The sequence below is a fragment of the Bacillus rossius genome, chromosome 6, assembly GCF_032445375.1.
Source record: "Bacillus rossius redtenbacheri isolate Brsri chromosome 6, Brsri_v3, whole genome shotgun sequence".
Taxonomy (NCBI): Eukaryota; Metazoa; Arthropoda; class Insecta; order Phasmatodea; family Bacillidae; genus Bacillus; species Bacillus rossius.
In genome coordinates this window covers 64,260,717-64,283,698 of record NC_086334.1, presented here as the reverse complement: position 1 = coordinate 64,283,698, position 22,982 = coordinate 64,260,717, and the positions used below count along the sequence as shown (strand labels likewise).

The 22,982-nt window shown below is 39.1% G+C and overlaps 1 protein-coding gene across 3 annotated transcripts in view; it reads left to right on the top strand.

The window, feature by feature from the left end:
- The window catches only part of LOC134533263 (WD repeat and FYVE domain-containing protein 3), a 264,565-nt gene that overhangs the window by 7,242 nt on the left and 234,341 nt on the right, over positions 1-22,982 (top strand). For 2 of the 3 annotated variants that reach the window (XM_063370699.1, XM_063370702.1), the window contains exons 2-6: positions 9,145-9,356; positions 12,776-13,021; positions 14,629-14,781; positions 15,673-15,865; positions 18,371-18,557. In XM_063370699.1, the coding sequence (XP_063226769.1) occupies positions 9,159-9,356; positions 12,776-13,021; positions 14,629-14,781; positions 15,673-15,865; positions 18,371-18,557 (977 nt within the window). In that variant the 5' untranslated portion in view covers positions 9,145-9,158. Of the gene's footprint in view, positions 1-1,238; positions 1,780-9,144; positions 9,357-12,775; positions 13,022-14,628; positions 14,782-15,672; positions 15,866-18,370; positions 18,558-22,982 lie in introns of those variants that run through there. The other variant, XM_063370701.1, reaches the window with a different exon arrangement.

The following is a 22,982-nucleotide window of genomic DNA, read 5'->3' as shown; positions in this document are numbered from 1 at the left end:
GAGTTAAGAAAATTATTTTTAGGATACACACATCTGTTACAAATTTATGCATGTTTGACATTAACATACCATACCATATATGGACAAAAACCAATAATGATATAATTACTACCTATATGTACTTAATATACTAAGGAAAGTCAGCAGGCCTTAGGATATTATTGCCCCAGTACACAAGGTAAACTACATGAAGGAAACATATCTTCCTTTTCCACCTTCGCCAAGTACAAACACCTGCTTTACCAACTTATTATCAGTATTCACAAGGAACATATTATGCCCACAAGGGTATTTTTACTTTGCAGCCTCTATGTCTGTGATTGCTGAGTCGTGTCACAATGTGGTTTGATCACATATGACTCATGTTGCTTACGAGCACAGAATGAGGTAAGTTCCCTGGTGGTTTCCAGTCCACTGTTTATTTAGGATGTGGGGCAGTGTGTGGCATGAATCTGTATTCTTATCCTATAGGTGCTAGAACTACCATTTTTTATAACTTTTTTTTTCTCATTTGTTTCAGATTAGTAAAACACTGGATAATATTCAAAACTAGTAAAATTTTCTCCATCTAAATAGTTGTGATTTAGTTAGAAAAAAAAATTGTTGGCCTTTGTTTTGCTAATTTCCTTGCTAGGTCAACGTTAAAACTCATCTTGCTCGTGCACACTTTAAGGCTGATCACAGTTTTATGGCTCCTAGCTTAGGCTTGGGTGGGCTGATGAACTAGGCATAAAGAATCACTAGCTGATTGGAAACAGTTGATGAGTCGTACAAAAATATTGACATCTAGACAGCTACTTTCTGCAATCAGGGTATTGAAACCTAATGACTAAGCAAAAATTAATCTTTGTATTCGGAGTTGGTGGAATAAATTTTTATGATGTTGGTTTGTATATTCGTAATGCAAAAACTTGCATATTATTTTATATGTTAACTTTCCTAAAAAAAAAAAAAGACTTGATTATTAGGTTAGTTATTATTTTTGGCGGTAGATATTTTGTTATGATGATGTATTCTGGTATCAAGTGTCTATTCATGTCAGGGAAGATGGGTATTGCTAGCATTATTTATAAAACAGTAACATCAGCAGGACAAGGTGTCTGTCGACAAATGCTTTTACTTAGTGTTGTGGCTGTGCCTTTAAGTGTTCTCATGAGAAGCAACGGCTGTAACTACGTGTGTGATCGCGTGTAAGGGAGAGGGGAGGGAGCTCATTAGCAGTCGTGCGGTGGGAGCGTTGCCAGTGCGTGATACCACTATCAGCGAGCGGTATGTTTGCGCGGGGAAGCATTTCCTCGTTGGCAGCTGCAGTGTTAAATCTGGTCTCCTGGGTTACCTGAGATTGTGCTCTTCGTGCCACGCTGGCAGGAAAGTGCGTAGTGTGCGTTGCAGCGAGAACATTGGCATAGGGAAGGAGCTGCCACTAAGGTTTCAAGGAGAATACACCTTGTACTGCAAGTGGATACTCTGGTGGAGTGGTTGAACATATGCCTTATACAGCACGTAGGCCCGTTCACTGCTGGTGTCGGTGATTCTTTCTCTCTAAACTAAGTAAAACACCACGTGCTAAAATGGAATGCGTGTGTTTTTGAGAAATATGTTTGAGTTGATGATAAGCAGGGAAAAGCTAGCATTGCTCTGTGTTCTGGCACTCCCTGAAGCGTGTAATAGTGACAACACCCAGACTTCTCCTGGCTCAGCTACGACCTGTGACATGGCTACACGTTGAATACAGTGTCTGGATAGTTTGTGATCAGAGAAATGTCTGGAAGTACCCATGTACGTGTCACCATGATCAACCCCGTCCTTCCCCGTCAAGATATAATGGTGTCAAGGACGGATCCAGTATGATGGTCAAGGGAGGAACAAATAAAATTTTCTAATTCTCTTAATAGTACATTTTAAATCAAAATTTAGTAAATTTTATTTGTGGTTCAAAAACATCCTATTATCTATAATAGCCTACTGTTGTAAAATAATAATTCAGTAAGTTTGGAAAACTTTAATTAGGAATTTCGAGAAAATACGAAAATTATAGGGTGGCGGGGGGGGGGGGGGGGGGGGCATGCCGCTATGGTTGTCTAGTGAGTAGATTTTACACTTACAAACAGACCTTGCCTTGCATCTGGTTTCGTCTCTAAAATGAACATTAAGACTGTAGGTTAAATCATTTAAGAATGTGTTTAGAATAAGTTTCTGAATATCAGAGAGAAATGTGGTTTAAAAATATTGTTGTGGCCAATGCTTTTATTAAGAAGATGAACAATTGTTTTGGGTATTCATATTGTAGAGTCCTTAGTGCAAGTGTGTAATTATAATGACAAGGAAAAATCACTGCATCATCCTGTGTTACATATACTCCACAAGAAAGGTGGGTTTTAAGACAAACAACTGTTCTGAACTTGCTGCCAAGTGGACTGTTATACCAGGCAGTGTGGTGAGACCACCTTATTACCCGGGGAAAATATTTTCATAAAACTTAAGCCACTTGTCAGTGCAGTGGAGAAATGGCATTTATGATGTAATTGAGACAATGATGGTTGTAATAAAGCTCGCCGTTTGGTTTGGTACTTGTTATGTAGCGTCCGGGGAAAAGACCTCTCGTATTTTAAAAGGCAGTTACAAACAAAAAAAAAACAACAGAATAACTACTTTTATTTGGAAACAACAAATATACTGCCATTTTACATTACTTGGTTTTAAACATTATGACCGGTAAATGGCATCCTCCATTGTTTACACATTGACGTAGCCTTTCCCGGAAGTTGTCCATAGTTTGCTGTGTCATTTCCGGTGGAATGGCAGCCACTTCCTGGCTAATTGCCTCCTTAAGTTCTTGCAGGATTGTGGGATAATGTTTGTATTACTTGTGCCCTTAAGTGTTCCTGAAGAAAACAATTGCAAGGTGATATATCGGGAGATCTTGGGAGCCAGGCGATGTCTCCTTGCAAAGGGAGAAGATGTCCAGGAAATAACTCCCTAAAATTGCTAGAGATAACCCCGAAGGGTGAGCTATGGCTCCTTGTTGGAACCAGATTTCTCCCTCAGCATGGTCTCAAACTAATGATATGACAGTAGCGATTCAAATAACGTCACTGCTAGCCCATCTCTTTTGAGAAAATACGGACCCCCACACACCAAATTCAGCAACGGCACACCAAACCGTCACACGAGGGCTGTGAAGTAAGTAGTCTTTAATAAAGTTCCTGAAGCTTTTCTGCTGCCCAGTAGGGGAAATTTAGTTTATTTACAGTATCTGAAAAGTGGAAGTGGGCCTCAGACAAAATCAACACACCGCCAGAGGGAATGTTTTGAAGAATGTCTTCTTCACACACAGCTCTGCAAGTTTCAAAATCTCTCTCTCTCTTAATTCTTGGGTAAGCATCATTTTGTATGGGTGCATGTGAAGATCTCTGTGCAGGATTCTTCTTACACTCCTATCAGACAATACCAGGGCAGCTGCCTGTCAAGTACTCAATGCTTTGGAGATTGCGGGACAGACGCTCTCACACGTTCCATAATATTTTCCGGCATTGTTATGGTTCGAGGTCTGCCGTGCAATTTTATTTTCAGTGCAGAACCTGTAGCTTTAAAAAATTGATATCCAAACATCAATAGTTTTCTGTTCTAACGGAATCATGTCTGCCAAGTTTGAATGGAATGTGAAATGCTAGCTGAGTGTTAATCACAGAACTACCATTATGAATATACTCCTCCACAACAAATGTGCTATTCTCACCATGCCACGCCATTGTACCTACTGAAACTGGCACATATATAGCCATATCCCCACCACAACTCTCACAGTGACCTCTCCAAATATGGGAGTCTTTTTGTCGGACCCTGTGTTATAATGAAAAACAGTATACTCAATACAATCCACCTAACTAGAGTACTTTTTATTAGTTATTGTTTTAGAATTAGGTCTAATCTGTAGATGGCATTTACTTATTACTGTAGATATCAATGTTACTGTTGTAGTGAATTGAAAATGACAATGTAGTTTATATCATGGTGGTGAGTAATAAATGGGAAATTGATTCTGGTTTTAAAATAAAAAATAAAGGGGGTGTAATAAAAATGTTTGCAACAATATTGTTTAAGGCCAATGGAAAACATTTTTTTTTTACAAACGAAGCTAGTTTTGAGAAAGCTGCTATATATTCCATATACATTGTATCATTTTTTCTAAAGATGGTATAGTTAATTTTCATGATGATGGGAAACACCAGAATCAAAATTTTAAAGTAAACTTCAGAGCATTATAGCTTGTCCTTCACTGTTACAAGTAACAACAGAATGCACAACTGATTTCATATTTTAACACACTCTTAAATAGATAAAAACACTTTTCAAGTATTCAAAAGTGCTCAGATTAGCTAAATTGCACTATACGTCTTGTCACATAGTACCACCCTGCGTTATAATTTTAACAAGTCATTCAACCCAATGACTAAACAAACATATTTCCTACTTTGTGTACTTGTAATCCATTTCAAGTTTATTGAGTTTTAACTGGGTCTCAGTGTTAGGATATATCACATAGTTTTAAGTTACATATTAAAAATGTATTATGCTCCTGTGTCGTGGTTTCAGTTGCATGTTTGGTCCGCGGGGAGGGGGGGGGGGAGTCTCAGTGTTTAGGTGGTCGTTTCACTTACAACACCAGGACGAATATAATTAGATTCCCTGTGGGTCAAACCCAGTTTTTTCTTTCATATGAAATGATATCCAATTTCTCCCATTTATTCATACTGGCACTGACTGCGCACACAGTTTCACCCTAATACGTCACTGAGGCCTTCAATGTCAACAAGATATTCAGTCCTAATGCATTCATCTGGTTCGGTGATGAAATGAACAGTGACATCCAGGGGGGCAGGCAGTGATCATCCGGGCGGGCAGTGATCATCCGGGAGGGCGGGCAGGGATCATCCGGGAGGGCGGGCAGTGATCAACCGGGAGGGCGGGCAGTGATCATCCGGGAGGGCGGGCAGTGATCATCCGGGACGGCGGGCAGGGATCATCCGGGAGGGCGGGCAGGGATCATCCGGGAGGGCGGGCAGTGATCGTCCGGGAGGGCGGGCAGTGATCGTCCGGGAGGGCGGGCAGTGATCGTCCGGGAGGGCGGGCAGTGATCGTCCGGGAGGGCGGGCAGTGATCGTCCGGGAGGGCGGGCAGTGATCGTCCGGGAGGGCGGGCAGTGATCGTCCGGGAGGGCGGGCAGTGATCGTCCGGGAGGGCGGGCAGTGATCGTCCGGGAGGGCGGGCAGGGATCGTCCGGGAGGGCGGGCAGTGATCGTCCGGGAGGGCGGGCAGTGATCGTCCGGGAGGGCGGGCAGGGATCGTCCGGGAGGGCGGGCAGGGATCGTCCGGGAGGGCGGGCAGTGATCGTCCGGGAGGGCGGGCAGTGATCGTCCGGGAGGGCGGGCAGTGATCGTCCGGGAGGGCGGGCAGTGATCGTCCGGGAGGGCGGGCAGGGATCGTCCGGGAGGGCGGGCAGTGATCGTCCGGGAGGGCGGGCAGTGATCGTCCGGGAGGGCGGGCGGGCAGTGATCGTCCGGGAGGGCGGGCAGTGATCGTCCGGGAGGGCGGGCAGTGATCGTCCGGGAGGGCGGGCAGTGATCGTCCGGGAGGGCGGGCAGTGATCGTCCGGGAGGGCGGGCAGTGATGTATTCAGGAGTGTACACAGTTAATGAGAGGAGTTAGGCAGTGATGCATCTGCAGTAGCCTTGGTTAAAATTCAAACCAGTGCATGCAAATATCTACCCTAATCAGCTTGCGTATGAGGGATCTGAAAATGATCAGACAAGCAGAGGGAAAATCCTGTAGACCTGATTGTTACAGAATTTACCAAAGAAGATAAACTGCAAACGTATCCGAAATTAACTCTCAATTTATTAACAAATCACAGTAACACTAATTGGAATCACGACCATTCCAGCATGCTCACAAATGTTTAGAGTTTATAAGGTGGCTGTCAAGCATACACAAAAAAATCTGAATACAACAATCTAAGCAAGATTATATATATATATATATATATATATATATATATGTGTGTGTGTGTGTGTGTGTGTGTGTGTGTATATATATATGTGTGTGTGTATATATATACACATATATATACACATATATATACACATACATACACACACACACACACACATATAAACAATGCAAGATTATGATTCAAGAATCAAGGCTGGCCTTAAACAAAAACATGCGCGTCTGAATCATAACACAGGGCCGAATATTCAAAGACATAGTGACATCATTATCAATGGGACTTGATAACAAGTTATAAAATTAGTAAATCACAGTGCAACAAACAAACACACTTACAACTTACAACTTGCAAATTTTTTTTTATGAATTGACAATTCATAGGTGTACTCATAGAAAATATATTTATATGTGACATCAATAAAGTACACAAGTAATAGACGACAAGACAAATTTTAAAGTGGCATTAATGCCAAAAACAAGCATTGTGGCAAATTGAACTACTAGAAATGCAAGACAACAAATACACAGCCCTTACAAGAGCATACACAAACTGCTAAAGGGGTGAATGCAAACAAAATAAAGAATATTGAACAGGGGTGCTAACAAACAAACAAACAAACAAACAAACAAACAAACAAACAAACAAACAAACAAACTCTGACATGGTGCATGAGACTCACCTTGGATCGACATAGTTAAAAAAAAAATACTCACAGTCACCAGTAACACAAATTAAGCTTACAATCTCGGTTTAGGCGGTGGTCGAAATAACACACTAAAACTGGTTAACTGACATTTTTATGAATTTACTATGCAGCAACTTTGCACTACACATTGAAAACATTAAGCAAATCAAACACAGAAAACCATGCCGACCGAGGATTCTCATCGCACAGACTCAAACAGAATCTAATTATTTAAACAGAGAAACATGGCTGAAGAAAAATATGAAGCAACAGAAAAGGAGGAGTTAGTTCAAGAAAATAAGTTAGCCGAATAAGACCAGTAGCGCAGTGACAGTAGGCTATAAAGGCTTCCAAACTCCTACGATGCATGCGCCGGGCAATAAAAACATGGAGGGAGAAATGCCAGAAAGGAGGGGAGGGTAAGTCAGGGTGGAGAGGTAAACATGTAGCAGTGGAGGGATAGACAGCGTGCCGAATGTAAAGCGGGGAGACATCACCACTTCACATCTATTAGGGGGAACTTGTTCCGGAGATCATTTCAAGCTTGGTTGTTTTTATTTGGTCAATTTTATTGCAAAAATAATTGAAACAAATACCCGTTGATTAGAACAAAGCAGAAATTAAATATTATTTGTGTCATATATATACATAGGACACATATCACATTTTTTACTTTATTTTTGCCTTATTTTCTCACAATTTTAAAACATGCACATATATTGGATGTAGTACTGATATTGATTCAGAATATATTTAATATCAGTTTTTTAAGTGTACTAAGATGGTCTAAATATGTATAATTAAAATTATAAATACTGGTACATTATTCATATATAGATAAATTTAGACACATAGAAACTATGGGTAATTTATATGTGGCATTTACAACAAAAACATGTGCTTAAGATCTGTGAGAAAAAAAGGTCTACTATTTACAAACGTTGACCTTTTAAACTAAAATTTAATTTAAATGGTTGGTGTTATTGAATGGTAAGAGAATGTAATAAACCAGTTACTACATAGCAGTCATCAGTATACCCCGTAACAGCCAGTGTAATCCCACGTGGATGCGGCTAATTTTTTAAATACTCTAGAGTCTTACAGGCTTTATGCAGTACTCTTTTATTCCTCTTTTATTGATCTGGCCTATATACCTTGCTCTTAGTTTGCTTAGGTAAGCTTGATGGTTGCGTAGTGCCACATCATATAAACTCTATAAGCAACTTGGGTGTCTGTAGAAGCTCCGAGTGTGTCGTGTCCTTTCGTTATGACCTGAGACCTCTCCTGGACTCCTGCCACACACTCTAACATTCTCGGTTATGACCACCTCTGTTTTCCAGCAGGCTAGGTGACAAGTCTCCTTGGTGAGGCAGTGGTTAACATAGTCTGGCTTGTGTCATGTACGTTTATGAGCAATGAGTCGACCCTTAGAACATAAGTAATAGTGAGATCAAAGTGATGTTGGAGGTTCCACCATTTTAAGCCTTAAAGCATAGCTGAGTTTTAAAATGTGCATTTATCTTCATCAGATTTGGAATTCTGGTAGATATTACTGATATCTGATTGATGTGGATGTATTTCAGACAAAGCAGACAGTAGCGTATGCAGCATTTCATGTCACATTGGGTGAGGGGGAGTGGGTGATAGAACCACTTTGCCTACTGTTTGCTTTTGAATGCTCTCCTTTTGTTGGTGGGAATAATATGTTTTCATAGGTATTTTTTTTCAGAAGGGGGATGTGTCTACTCCATCCCCACCCGCTGCATACACCCCTGAAGACAGTCTCTGTGGCTGCAGTTCACTCAGCTAGGTTTACTCCGACTGGGAGCAACGGTGGCTTAAGTGTACAGATCAATCTCTTCTCACCAAGGTTATCGTGGTTCATTTCCCGATAGGGTCACATTCAAAGTTTTGGCAAGTGAAAAAGGGAGCCTGTGGGTTCTTCCTAAAGGAAATCAATTTCCCTCACCCATTTGGTCTGTCAATTCTCTATTTTCATCTCTTCAATACTTACTGATTTTTTGTGATTTTTGCTCCCATTACCTAGCTTGATTAGACATCCCATCGGCCCAGTCTTGTAGCTGAAACGGGGTTCCCACCAACAGGGCAATTTTACATAGGCTACAATGTAGTACATTAATGTCTTAAACTATATATGAATTTTAATCATAAATTTGTGAACTGTCTCATATTTGTAAATAACCCATGACACTTAAACGTAAAGGATAAACTGTGTCTTAATTTGAAACACAGTAAAATTCCAAAGTTTTGACAAACAAATATAAATGTTTGTTGTGTTTATCCAGAATACTAGTGTTGGTTACGTATAAAATGCTAACGGTGCAAAGTGTGTGTTGTAATGTGTCTGTTACCCTGCCAGATAGAATGACGATGTAAGGGGAAAAGTTAGATGCAGAAGGAAGTGAATGGAGTGTCGCGTTGCCCCCAGGCGACGGCGACGGGATGAACCTGATGCGGAAGATGAGGGGCGGGGGCGGCGGCCAGGCGTCGCCGGACGACGGCGCTGCCAACTCGCAGCACACGGCGCTGGGCCTCATGCACCTGAAGAAGCTGTTCTCAGAGTACACGCACCCCGCCCACCCCCTCAGCGACCGCGAGAAGGACGACAAGCTGTACAACATGCTGCCCCTCTTCTGCAAGGTAGCGCGCGACCTCGGCCGCACCTCTGTTTCCCGATCCAGCGAGTCAACGTGTCGCAACTTATGGAGGAGGTCGTAGGTTTGAATCCTGGCCCGTTTATTCTATCATGGTTTTGGTATTTTATGTTTTCCTAAAATCACTGCTGGCAAATGTTGGGATTTAGGTTTAGACTCCAGCCGATGTCCGTCAAGTGTGTTGTGTACATGTGTGATTACCTTGCCAAGAAGAAGTAAAACCAAAATAAATAAATATAATATTCGCTGGTATGGGATGTTGGAGTGTTGCAGATTGCATGAATGATTTAGTAAGTAATTATATTAATTTTGAATATCAAGGTATTGAGTTTGGATTTTTTTTTTTAGTATCTTGCGATCCTAACGAAAGGTGTGCATGGTTAGAAATTGCACAATTTCTGGTCCTGTCATGGGAAGAAAAGAGTTATAACGGCATTTGGACTAAACTATGAGTGTATCCGTGCGAAGAGGATCTTGGTAAGAAGCGAAACGTTGCCAACATAGTCTGCCAGTATCCGACAAGGACTTCTTTGGGTGCCACCTTTATGAGTTGAGTTTATCACAATCACTCCTTCCTTAGGTTAGAGTCCAATAGAAGACAGAAACTTGGCACAGGAATGTTGTGAATCTGTAGGAATGTCTGATGTGGAGTGTGGGTGTCCATTATGTAGTGTATTTTTTAAAATTATCTCTATTGGTTTTCATAAAAAAAAGCTGTTAATCATAAAAGTGTGATTTTTAATTGATACAATTTTTTTATGCATTGTAGAACCAGTTAATAGATCATGTACGGCTTTACAACATCTTTACTTGCTTTCATTAAATTTTTTTTTTGTGTGATAAATTCAACTTGGAGATATTTTTTACCAACCGGTAGAAAAAAAGGGTTGCTCTTGTACCTCCTAATATATAGTGGAATAGATCTATTCAGTGCATAAAAATTAATTAAATTTGCTATTTGTCTTCATCGTAATTTTCTTGGATGATTTTGCAAGGACAGTTATTTTAGAGAAATGGAATATGGAGGCCATTTCCACAGTCTGTTTGCATGGTGCTAGATGCCTGCAAGGAACATCCAGTACACCACGCAGGTCTATGTATACTTGAAGTTAGTCCTCTACAAGGAATATTAAAAGTTACGATCTCATTATAATATTTTATGTGAGACTAGCTAACAGCCGTGGCTTCCCTCTCACAAATTTCAGGATATTACTAATATCGTACCATTGTAAGAAAAGTATGTGATTACTTCCAGTTGTTTGTACTAAAGCAATAGACACAAAAAAAGTTAATTGTTCATAAGATTTCATTCATAACAGAACCATTTTGGTTTGAAATTTCATTTTTTAAATTTAGTTTACGTATACAGATTTTATAACTCCAGTTTTAGTGTTGATGAAGGTAAGATATTTTTTAATTAAGCTCTTTTTTAAATTTGTGAAACATAACCCTATTTTGTTTTAGTTTGGATTATGCTATCGCTTGCAGTTCCACTTATTTAATTTTGGCTATATGCACAGAATAGTTAAATACACAAACAATTCTCCATTTTTTACCTCATACAATTTTATTAATTTAAGATTTTTAAAACAAATACTTCTTTATAAGATACATAGAATACAATATAAAATTTCTTATCTAATATTTTATTATATATTAAAAGTTAGGCTTGGTGATAATGAAACAAAATTCACAAAATATCACTTCTCTCTTTTCCAACAGGGATTCGGAAGTAATTATTTTGATTCTTAAAACCAAACTTGACTCTTTTATACCTCTTAATGATGGAATCTGGCAAAATGGCATAAAAGAATGTATTTTTTTATTGTGTTTATTATTCTTACCCAATATTTTATGTCTCGCTTTATTAGTTTTGGATATTCAAGTTTTATAATGAATATAATTACCCTGGCATGGTGGTTGTTATTAGTTTCTTTCCTCTAGTTCTCGTAAATGTGGAAGTATTTTATTTTCTTCTTAAAACCAAACCTCTATTTACACCTCTTTGAGGTGAAATTTCACAATATAGTAAAAATGGGTTGGTAGTTTTGGTATGTTAATAATTGATGAGTAATATATTTTCTTATGCTTGATATATTTTCTTACGCTTATGATATATTTTCTTATTCTTATGCTTATGCTTCGATGATTGTACATATATAGTTTATTGTTTAAGTTAGCCAAAGACCTTACTAATAAAAGTTTTTAGTCAAAATCCATCAAATAGATTTTTGAATGATGCCAATACCAAAAAAGAGACAAAGAGATGGAACATTTGAAAAATTATATTTTTGAGTTTTAAATACATAAAGTTAGTTATCATTTCCAGTAATTTTTTACTTATTTTATTGAATATCATTTTTTTTCTATTTTGAACAGTTTTATTATCAGTAAAAATTGAGAACAATTCAATTAGAGCTGTTTCATTTTCTCGTTGCCTCTTTAATTTGGTAGGCACTGCTAGTTAGACATCAATCCCATTCATTTAATTATGAGGATACATTGTTTTTTTTGTGGCTTCTTTTTACTTAGGTTAGTCAGTTTTCTGTTACCAAACTGAATAAAAATATAGGCATATCTAAAAACTAAGAGTCGTAATATGTTAGTAACTAAATCTTTAAATGTATTATAACTGTGTGTGTGTGTGTGTGTGTGTATGTGTTTATTTTTTTTATTAGATAAAATGTACTGCTTTTGGAACTATTATTCGTTGAAAACCCTTACATAAAACTATGTTGTATAAAGTGAGAAAGAGTCACTAACTTTGTGCTGTTACACTGTTGGTGGCACAAGTGCTCTGAAAGCTTGATTTGCTTGACTGGTTACCTGCTTATGCAAGAAGAGTTGTTGCCACACCGTGATCAGTAGTGCGGCACAGACGTGGCTGGCACAGTTCTGGCCAAACATGAAAGCTGTGCTGCTGAACAAGTTGCATTAAAGTATGGAAACTAAAATTTTTTTTTGGGAAATGTCAAACAAATATTTGCATTTTTGTCCCAAACTGATAGCACCTTTCTCATCCCACGTCATTTCCGGACATATGGTCAGGTTTTATTAAAGGATGGCCACATTATTTAGAAAATCTCTTTGGATTATCATAATATAAATAAAATAAAATTGTTATAACAGCTCTGAGAACCCTACACTTTTGTTCATTGAAATTGGTTAGCAAGTATATAACTTATTACATTTTTATAACTTTATAAAAGAGACTGTTACATGATAGAAATAGTGCATATTATATCTTAACTTGATATGGGACCTTGAGAAACGTGTGTTCTTAGTGGGTGTAGTTTCATCAGGTTTTAAGTGTGGCCCAGTAGCATCATGACATCGTTGATGAGTCTTCATTGCTGAGGCCTCGTCGTACGTGCCACGTGTCAGACACGGTCCCTTGTGTCGCAGGTGTTCGGCAACAGCCCCTCCTCGGACATGATGGAGAAGTTCCACGACATCGTGTCGTTCTGCCGCGAGGTGTCGCGCCTCATGGTGACGGAGATGAGGCGGCGGGCCTCCAACCAGTCGACGGTGGCCGCCAGCTGTGCCATCGTCAAGTTCCTGGAGATCGAGAACTGCGAGGAGTCGAGCAACGGCTGGATGCTGCTGTCGGCCCTGAACCTGCTCACTGCCGGCGACGCCTCGCTCATCCAGGTGGCCACTCGACTCGCTGCACGGCACGTCTGGCATGCGTGCAGTATGCCGTGTGACATACCTCCTGTAGTCGTTATCAGAGAACAGAAGTTTCATAACTTTGGACATTCATAGGAAAAGAAGTTGAATTTAACTATATTTGCCAAGTCAAATCAAGTTGTTAATTGTTAATTTTTTTCCATTAGCTTATAGTAATTAAATTAAAAAGTAAAAGTACAGTACAACCTTGGGGTTCATTTTTAGATAGTGATTTTATGGTAAAACCATTAACATCCAATATATTTTTTTTATGTAGTTTCAGTATGTAATTATGAAGTGTTTTGAAGGTAAAACTAATCCAAAACTCTCTTTGTAGGCTGGACTTATGTTCTTTATTAAATTTAAAATCACATTTTTAGGATTACATTTCATCAATTTATATTTAGTATGACTTACTCATTCAAAAATCTTAGTACCCTATTCACCTGAATATAATGCTATGATACTTACAAAACCTGCTGAAACTAAAAGTGGGGGTCATATTATAACCACAAACTTCTTGCCATTGGGAACAGCTTAGTTGGAAAACTACAAGCTCTGCCTGTAAACTGCATCACTTATGCCACTTTAGTCCGTGGCTTTCTGAACTTCTGCACTGGGATGACTGATGAGAGAGGATAACAATTTGGATTGGGGGTGAGGGAGAGGGTGAAAATAGAATTTGTCGCAGGGTTTCTTCCAATCCCTTCTGCTTTTCTTCACTGTGGCTGCTGGCCAAGACACCCACTCCCCATCCCCCTTCTCCCCTTTTCACGCTCCCGGGCGACTACAGTGTATCACTTCACAGCATTCTCATTCTTTGCTTTCTGAACAGGTTTTAACTACAGTTACAGTTGTAAATCACAATTTTATTTCTATCTGTGGCTTGGTGTTTTTTTTTAGAGAGACTGTGTAACTACTGTACTGATAAAATTGGAACTAAAATAGATATAGTAAATATGAATGAATTTACTAATTGAAATAATTTTTAAGTGCTATTTACTTGAATTGTGATTTCCATTCCATAAAGAAATTTTCATAAAATCACTATCAAAAGTTTGTGGTCCTATTATATATTCAAAGGCATATTATTTTCGGGTAAATATTGTAATTTTTGTTTGTTTCTTGCATCCCTCCCATTATTTTTGAGCAGGAATCCATCTCCATCTTTTCAGTAGCAGGACGTCAGCTGCCGTTTGATCATTGTATTGTTCAACAAATGTTAGGCAACATAAAGTAATAACAACATGTATACTGTAGTTTTTGTGTTGCTTTAATGGAAATAGTTTTAGTGTTTACCATGCAGTAGACAACAGCTGGTACAACAATCATACTCTCACCCCTCGCGATGATTCCTGTGCAGTACAGTACATGTTTTTTTTTGGATTTGCGATTTTGTTGGCATTTAGGATAACACTGGTTTCGGTTGAAGAGAGTTAGGTTAGCTTGGAGTTTACTCTGAATGCATTATGCAGGATGGAATGTGTTTGCGGTGAAACGGTTGTACGTGAGCAGGTGCCATGCCAGTTTTGACGGATGACGAGCGTGAGTAGCGTGAGTAGCGTGAGTAGCGTGAGTGTGGCGCGCAGGTGATGACGGCAGCGGCCATCCCGTCGACCCTGGTCAAGTGCCTGTACCTGTTCTTCGACCTGCCGGAGATAGAGAGCCCCGACACCGCAGAGGAGGGCAGCGACTTCACTCCCCGCGAGCGCCGCATCCTGCTGCAGAAGATCTTCGTGCAGGTGGGGCTCCGTTATTCAGCACCTCATAGCAGCCGTGCGTACGCGTGTGTTTGTGTGCGATGTTACTCCACTGCGTGAGTGACTCTTTGGCACAGAATTAGCAGAAAATATTCTTGATTTATTACTTCAAGGATCACTCAAGCTAGAACATAGTACCTACTGCCTGGAAAATGTTACATTATCTCTCTATTTCATTACAAAAATTATTGAAATGAAAGAAGGAACAATAGTTAGACTCCAATAATTGAATACTTTAATGTGTGTTAGTCATGTTTACAGGAAATATAGATTGTTGGCAAAGGATAGGGTTTATGTGAGACAAGTCTACCATTGGGTGTTTTAAGGATCTCAAAACTTCGGTGACTGGCTGAAGTTTTGCCAGCCTTCAGTTTTAACGATCACTTATGTTTCCTCATTTTAGTGGTCCAACGATCTGAAATTGGTCTGAAGTAAAAATGAATTACAATACTGTAGTTAACTTCTCTTAATTAAGTATTAGCTCATTAGTAACTGCAGTGTGACAGATGCAATGGCTGCTTAGCAAAAATTAATGTGTGGAGATTTTTTAAGCACCTGCATGATTATTACAAATGAAGTATATAATACTCAGAAGATAAAATTAACAAGACTTTTGAATTCAAGTTAGTGGTTTTTGTGCAAATTAAATTTTAGTTGAATACTTTTGTTGGTCAAGAAACCAGGAAAATTTGTTGTACTATGCAGGTAATTGTAAAATTATGGAAATTCACATAAAATGAACATAAGTTTGTACTGTGGATTATTTGTTGTTTGAATATATTTTTTTAAAGAAGTAAAGTTATTTTCTAAGAGAAACTTCCCCACGCAAGGAATGGCAGGTTGTAGTGTGCTGTGTGGACGCGCGTGGCGCAGGTGCTAGTGCGGCTGTGCAGCCACGCGGCCCCCGCGGAGGAGCTCGCCGGCAAGGACGACCTGTCGCTGCTCTTCTCGGCCATCACCAGCTGGTGCTTCCCTCACAACGTCATGTGGAGGAAGAGCGCTGCGGAGGTCCTGGTCACCCTGTCCCGCCACGGCCTCTGCCCGTCCGTCGTCGCCTACATACACCGTACGAGCGCTCTAGCACTTGCCTTCCTGCTTGTGCTGCCGAGTATTGTGGATTTACCATGATTTTTACTTATTTATTATTAAGGAAACAGAGAAACTTAATGACACATTATAAAATATATAAACAGCTAACAGCCACCTGCTGCAAGCACAAGATTTATTATACAAAACTATAATAGACACACTATTTTTAATATATATATATATATATATATATATATATATATATATATATATATATATATAAAATCACAGTAATTTTGGTAAATTCCATTTTAGTTTATTAGGGTTGTAACAACCTCCTCACTTGTTAAACAGATTGAGTAACAATTTATTATGTTATTATTTATTATGTGGTCTGATCATATTCAGTTCTTAGTAAAGTTTATTAATATGTAAATAACTGTTGTTAACTCTTTTTTTTTTTTAGAAGTATTCGTTTGTTAGCCATAATTGACATTATTTTGTGCTTTTTAAGCATACCGTACGCTTGGTTTACGGTGTATAAGACAGTTAAAGTTATTTTTCCTTGTTTTTTTTATTTGTGTAGTTAATTTTTAATTAGTTTCCACTTAGTTTTTAAGTATTGTTTGTTCTATTTTCTTTTATTCATAAATTTGTAAATATTGGAATTGTTCTAGAAATTTGTAGAACAATTGGGCTGATGCAGTGGTTTTAATACTCCTGTTAGACAGAGACAGACACTGCTTGTGCATGGGAAAGACTCTTGATATGGTTGAAATACTGTTGCCATGTGCCATGATTGGCTGATAATTTTTCTGTTAAATGTATATGGACAGCACAGAGAATTAGGTAACACTTGACATCGGCTGATCGGGGCTTGTTTTCTGTGAGTTTATTAGGGGTGGACGGGATCCCGAAATTCGGGATAAAAGTCTGGAAAAAAAAATTCCCGAACTTCGGGAAAATAATTTTTCTCTTCGGGATAATACCTCGGGAAAACAAATTTTTATATTATATTATTGCTCGCGCGAGAGGCGAGACGTGGAATGTTAGAAGAAAGATAAATGCAGGGGAGACAGACTGCAGCCAGTGTTTTTCCTGAGTGGGAAATAAGTGGCGTAGCCTTTTTTTTATGCTGGGTGAAGCGACCTTTTTCTGTCAACCCACGGGAAAAGATAATAGCTTGAGCTGTCAAAATAAACATCGCTGCGGCAGTTAAAACAAGTCGAGGCGGGCGTCCATCCAGTCGGTCGCTGTGTATATCTACTCGAAAAACATAACATCACAATTCATAACAAGATTCCTTATAACCTACACGTATTGCCGGATGTTTTCAGCCTGATCCATGCAAGTTCTTTAACCACGTTTTGAATGAAAACAACTGGCGGGCCAGTGTTGTGCCCTGTTTTGCGGACACATAAAGGTTTTATCAATTTGCTGACAGTTTTAATATATTTTTACTCTCCTCGTTAAAATGAAGCAGATAACGTGATTGTTAACAAGTACAAGCACGGTACGGTACGGGGAGAGGGTGAGCCGACTACCATGTTCACACACTGCGGCCGGAGGTTTTTTCCTGCGTTGTATTAATAGTAATTAATATTTAATGGTATTTTATTTATTAAGTCATAATACACTAAATATAACAGATATATTTGGTTCCAAAAGTAAAAAGAAAAAGAAAGAAAAAACCTGCATAAGTCATCAAGAATAGTTCACAAATTCAAGCCAGAAAATATACCAAATCGGACTTAATTGTCAACCAATAGTAATCAAAATCAGAGAAATCCAGCAGGTAGATTTTCCTTAACTCGCAAAAAGCTGAATGTAAACACGTTGGCACAAAAACCTTTATCTGCACCCTGCCGGCAAAGGGACGTGGAATGGGGGTTGTCAAGCTCTGACAGCGGTCGACAGGAAGGGGTATCTATTTTTATATATGCGCTGCTATGGCAGTACAGCACTGGGCAAGAGAAACGCAGTAACAAGCTGCTCTCCATAAGAAACTTATTTTCTGTCCGATTTTCTTCGGATTTTTGGCAATTTTTTCACGTTTCCTCGAAATCGGGTTGTAATAGAGAGGTGGTCGCAATAAAAAGGTTTTACTGTATTTATTATTTGTATTTGTGTGTCTTTCCTTTTTTGTGATTTGGACTATAAATGTGGATGGTTTATTAAAAAAAAAAAAGACTTAAAAATACGCACATTTGAAAAGTAAATATAATTTTCTGTACATCAGGCTAAGAGACAATTTACTGCTCTTGCTCCCGCTTCCGATCCCGATCCCGAAAATCTAATGTATTTCCCGACCGAATCCCACCCCGAAGTAAAAATGCTATTCCCGTCCATCTCTAGAGTTTATGTATTCATTTTTCTTTGTCCGTTCTTTGGGTTCTCTTTATCACATACAGTACAAATAGCAACAACCTATTTCCAAAATGTTGTGTGTTGTGCAGTGTAGTGATCACAATATCCTTGTAAGAGGTACCTCGCCAGACGACAAGGGAACGTTCTCGCCTGAACCTGGCGTCTGTTTGCGCAGAAAAGTGCTGCGTCGCACTGTGCATCGACAACATGCAGAGAGTGCCCGAGTTGTCACCCCTCGAGATCGTCGAGATGTTCGTGGCAGTGTTCTGCTTCCTGAAGGACTCGAGCGAAGTATCGCAGATGCTGCTGGATGACTTCCGTGCCTGCCAGGGCTACCTCTTCCTGTCTGACTTCTTGCTGAAGTGAGTACCTGTGCGAGCTGTCCTCTCACCAGCGGAAATAAACTAGGCGCCTGCTAGTTCGTGTTTTTCTAGTCTTGTTGAGTTCAAGTGAATAATTAAAAAAAAGTGAACGTGTCTTTCATTACTCTCCAGGGATGTCTAGCATCTCACCTCAGTAACGAGCAAAATCCCGGTTATGTTGAGTGGAGTTGCGAGCACCTTTTTTTGTTTTGATTTTACTCCTCCAGTTTGCGATTTTTCCTCACGCTTATGCGGTAAGCATATTCTGCTCTTGATTTACCCATCCCTGTACTCTAAAAAATTAACGAAATCTTATCGATTCAGATAATTATCATGAAGGGAATTATTTGTTTTATAATTAATTTGTTAATTTATTATGTACCAATTTTAAAGGATTAATTAACTTGGCATCTAAAGGAATGAACTTCAAATTTAAAAATGACATAATAATAGTTATAGACCTTATTTATTAATACTCACTTTATACAAATAACTTCCAGGAATGAATTCTTTTCATAAACTATGTATTAACACAACATAAGTTATAACTAGGGACCCCAGAAAATGGTAAATAAAACTGGCTCATTTCGGTGTAAAAAAATGACAAAAGCGGTGCAAAAAATCGGTGTAAAAATAAGCAAGCGGTGCTAAAAATCGGTGTAAAAATTTGGTGAGATACATTAAATTAAAATTGAAATTGGCAAACGAGGATTGTTTTGCTTCAAATTTTTTTTAAATTTTAATATATTAAGTATATGTTTATACAATGAAACCCTGATTGTAGGTTCCCATTTATAACATTTTTCTGGTTACTAAGTTACATTCTCTGGTCCCAAAAACTGATTTTTGTAACAAAGCTATAGGAGGCCTACATTCACATTACTCATCCTAACTAACGTTTTATGCGGGCATGATGAACTGTAGAATTATTTCATTGGCCAAATGGTGCTTAACTACTGCGCACACACAAAATAATAAAAAAAATTTAAAAATGCAATAAAAATGCTGAATCACAGTACCTTGAACATATTTATTTAACCAGGTCCTCATGTTTGGGTCATCTGCTTTTTCCAAAGGTATGTTTTCCCCCACCATCATTTCAACAAAGTCAATTATAAATTGTTGTTTGTTTACAACTATGTTTTTAGAAGTTTGCAAAGCAGTTCCTATAGACGTCTGTTTTGCAGTACCGGTAGTCGACGTTGATGCCGCACATAATTTTTTTTTTATGAGTTGCGTTAGAAACGTGTTTTAGGCATATGTCTCGACGCATCCAGTCCACACGAACGTTGCAAAACTTACACATTATTATCTTATCCTTAACATCAAATATATAAAATCCTTCCTGCTTCATCTCTCGTTCTCGATCGAAAACTGTAACTATTTTCGGCATCTTAACACAAAAATAAGCACTACTAACTAGATGCTTGGAAATTAATACAGAGTAACAGAGACGCCATAAAAAAAACACTACTGCAAGCTGCACCGTAAAAACATTTATGCCGTAGTGGCACGTACACTAAAAAATATTGTGTTCGGCCAGAATAAAACTACAGTAAGTCCTCTATTTACGTCGTACCGATTTACGTCGTTTCGGATTAACGTCGCTAATGTTTGAGTACTCATGTTTCAATTTAAGTTGTCGCCGATTCACAATAACGTCATTTACAATGACCGTAAATCTTTATTTTAACCAAAACACAGTATATAATTCGTTTATAATTCTTTGTTTCCTTCGGTAGTTAATTTATGCTATGTAGTGTAAGCTACACGTTCACTGCCTTATCTTATCATACATCATGAGGGACGCTTCCTGCTCTCCGCTGCTCTCCGCGCGGTGATGCAATACTACCAGCCCGCCCGCTCGGCCACTCACGTATCTCGCACGTAGAAGTGTTATCTACTTCCCGCAACGACACAGCATTTTCTCCTACCCCTTTTCGTCCAACTCCTTGGCACTTCAGTCGCTATGATATCATTGAGTTGGCCGGATTTTTAAACGTGCCGTTGTTAACTTTATTGTGATTAAATGTGTTTGTAGTAGGCCTACAGTATCAGCTCACTGAATTTATGATTTTTTCTTCATAAGATGTCTTCCAAACGACTAAATTTATCTTCAAACGTAATTTCAAAAAATAAGAACAGAACACATGTTTCATTAGCCACGAAAATGGAAGTTTTGAGACGTTTCGATTCGGGCGAGAGAGCTGTTGAGATTAGTAAAGTGTTAGGTCTGCCACCTACCACAGTTCGTACAATTCGATCAAACGCGGACAAAATTAAGAGTAGTTTACTGAACATGTCATCTGTCAGTGCTACAAAGACGAGTTATACACGTAATAGCGCTATGGAGAAAATGGAGAAGATGCTTGCCGTATGGATTGAAACACAGAACCGGCACAATTGCTCCGTAAATTTAAGGCTTATTCAAAGCAAAGTTCTATCATTGTACAATGAGGAAATGAAAAATGTTGAAGGTACTTCAACCGTTAAAGAGGAAGTGTTTAATGCCAGCCGCGGGTGGTTTCAGCGATTTAAAGCCAGGTACATTTCCATAATATAAAACTGACAGGCGAGGCAGCAAGTTCCGACACTGACGCCGCAAAGGAATTCATCCCGAAACTTGAGAAGATCATTGAAGAAGGTGGCTACATGCCGAAACAAGTTTTCAATGCAGATGAAACGGGACTTTTCTGGAAAAGAATGCCGGCGAGAACCTACATCGCTAAACAAGAGAGGACTGCGCCTGGTTTCAAGGCTGCAAAGGATCGTGTGACAGTATTGTTGGCGGCAAATGCAGCTGGCGACTGTTAAATGAAACTGCTGCTGATAACCAAGTCAGCCAACCCACGAGCCTTGAAAGGTTACTCAAAGGAGCACCTGCCAGTGATTTTAAGAGCAAATAATAAGGCCTGGATAACTGGCCCCCTGTTCAGGGAATGGCTTAACTTGTATGCCATCCCTGCATGGAAAGAGTACTTTTCCAAGGAGAACCTTGACTTTAAAATTCTCCTTCTGATCGACAATTCACCTAGTCACCCACCCGAGGTAGTAGAAATGCATGAAAATTTGAAAGTGGTTTTTCTTCCTCCAAACACCACAGCTATCTTGCAACCACTAGACCAAGGCGTCATCGCATCGTTCAAGGCCTATTATTTGCGGCGTACATTCCAACAGCTGCTTGAAGGTACAGATGGTGAGGATAAGCCTACAATCAAGGAGTACTGGCATTTTGCATGCTATCAAGAATATTGGAGAAGCATGGACTGAGGTCACTAAAAAGTGCTTGAACTCGACGTGGGGTAAACTGTGGCCTGATTGCCTACATAATTTTAAGGGATTTGAAGATGCCTCTCCTGCTGTAGACGTACACGCGGACATCGTTGACATCGCTAAAAGAACTGGATTCAACGATCTCGAAACTGACGACATTGACGAAGTCTTGGATGCTAATGTAGAAGAGCTTACAAACGAAGAGCTACACCAGCTGGTAATTAATCCTGCAGCAGACAACACTGATAGTGAAGATTTTAGCATTGCAGAACCTTGCCCTCCTAATTAAATAATTTTCTTTTAAACTTCCTTTTGTATAGGTAAATATAAATAAGTCAATGTTTTTAGAGTGGTGTGTATGTTATGAGACAGTATAATCAGACGTTATGGATACTTATATATGTTATTTTCACTTGCTATGTTTTTAAGAAGGTATTTTGTATTTTATTAGACATTTTTAGTCATTACTATTTTTTATGTAATTATTCACAAAGAAGTCGCTGTACTAGAATTTTACCTGTTTAGGCCTTTTTTGTTTTGTTTTTCACAATAAGTTTAATTTTGTAAAGTAATTCGTTATTATGATTATTGTTCTTAATTTTAATTAACGTGTTGCAATATAATTATAGATCACGGGACTGTGTCTGGGCTGGGGTGATGTGTAGAAAGAGAGGCATAAGAGACATGTAAGTGTGAGTGAGAAAGAAACAGTGCTTCCCCACCAACCGAGATAAAGACGGTAATTTCCCCCCTGCGTGGGAACTGAGTGATAACTGCTCTCTCACGGTGTGGGAGAGAGAACGAGAATGGAAGTCCCCAATTTCGATGTGAAATTGGGGAAGCCCAGAGTTCTGTATGTAAAAGTTTTTTTCATGTATTGTAACTTGTTCTATGATTGGCTTGTATCTGTAAGCATGAAAGAAGCATGCGTGTGATTGGTCGGTGAGGTCATGTGACGTCTACTCCCTGCGTGGAGAAGAGTGTGGCAGGACTTCACCAGTCGTCTATCGATCGCTGCCCCAGTAGGTCGCGTTCGGTGGCTTCTCGCCAAATTATGATGTAATTTGCTAATAGATAATTTAACGTTGGTGGTCAGAGCCAGGCTGAGTATTAAGTCAACCTAATTTGTTTTAATTTCTTTCGGACAGTAAT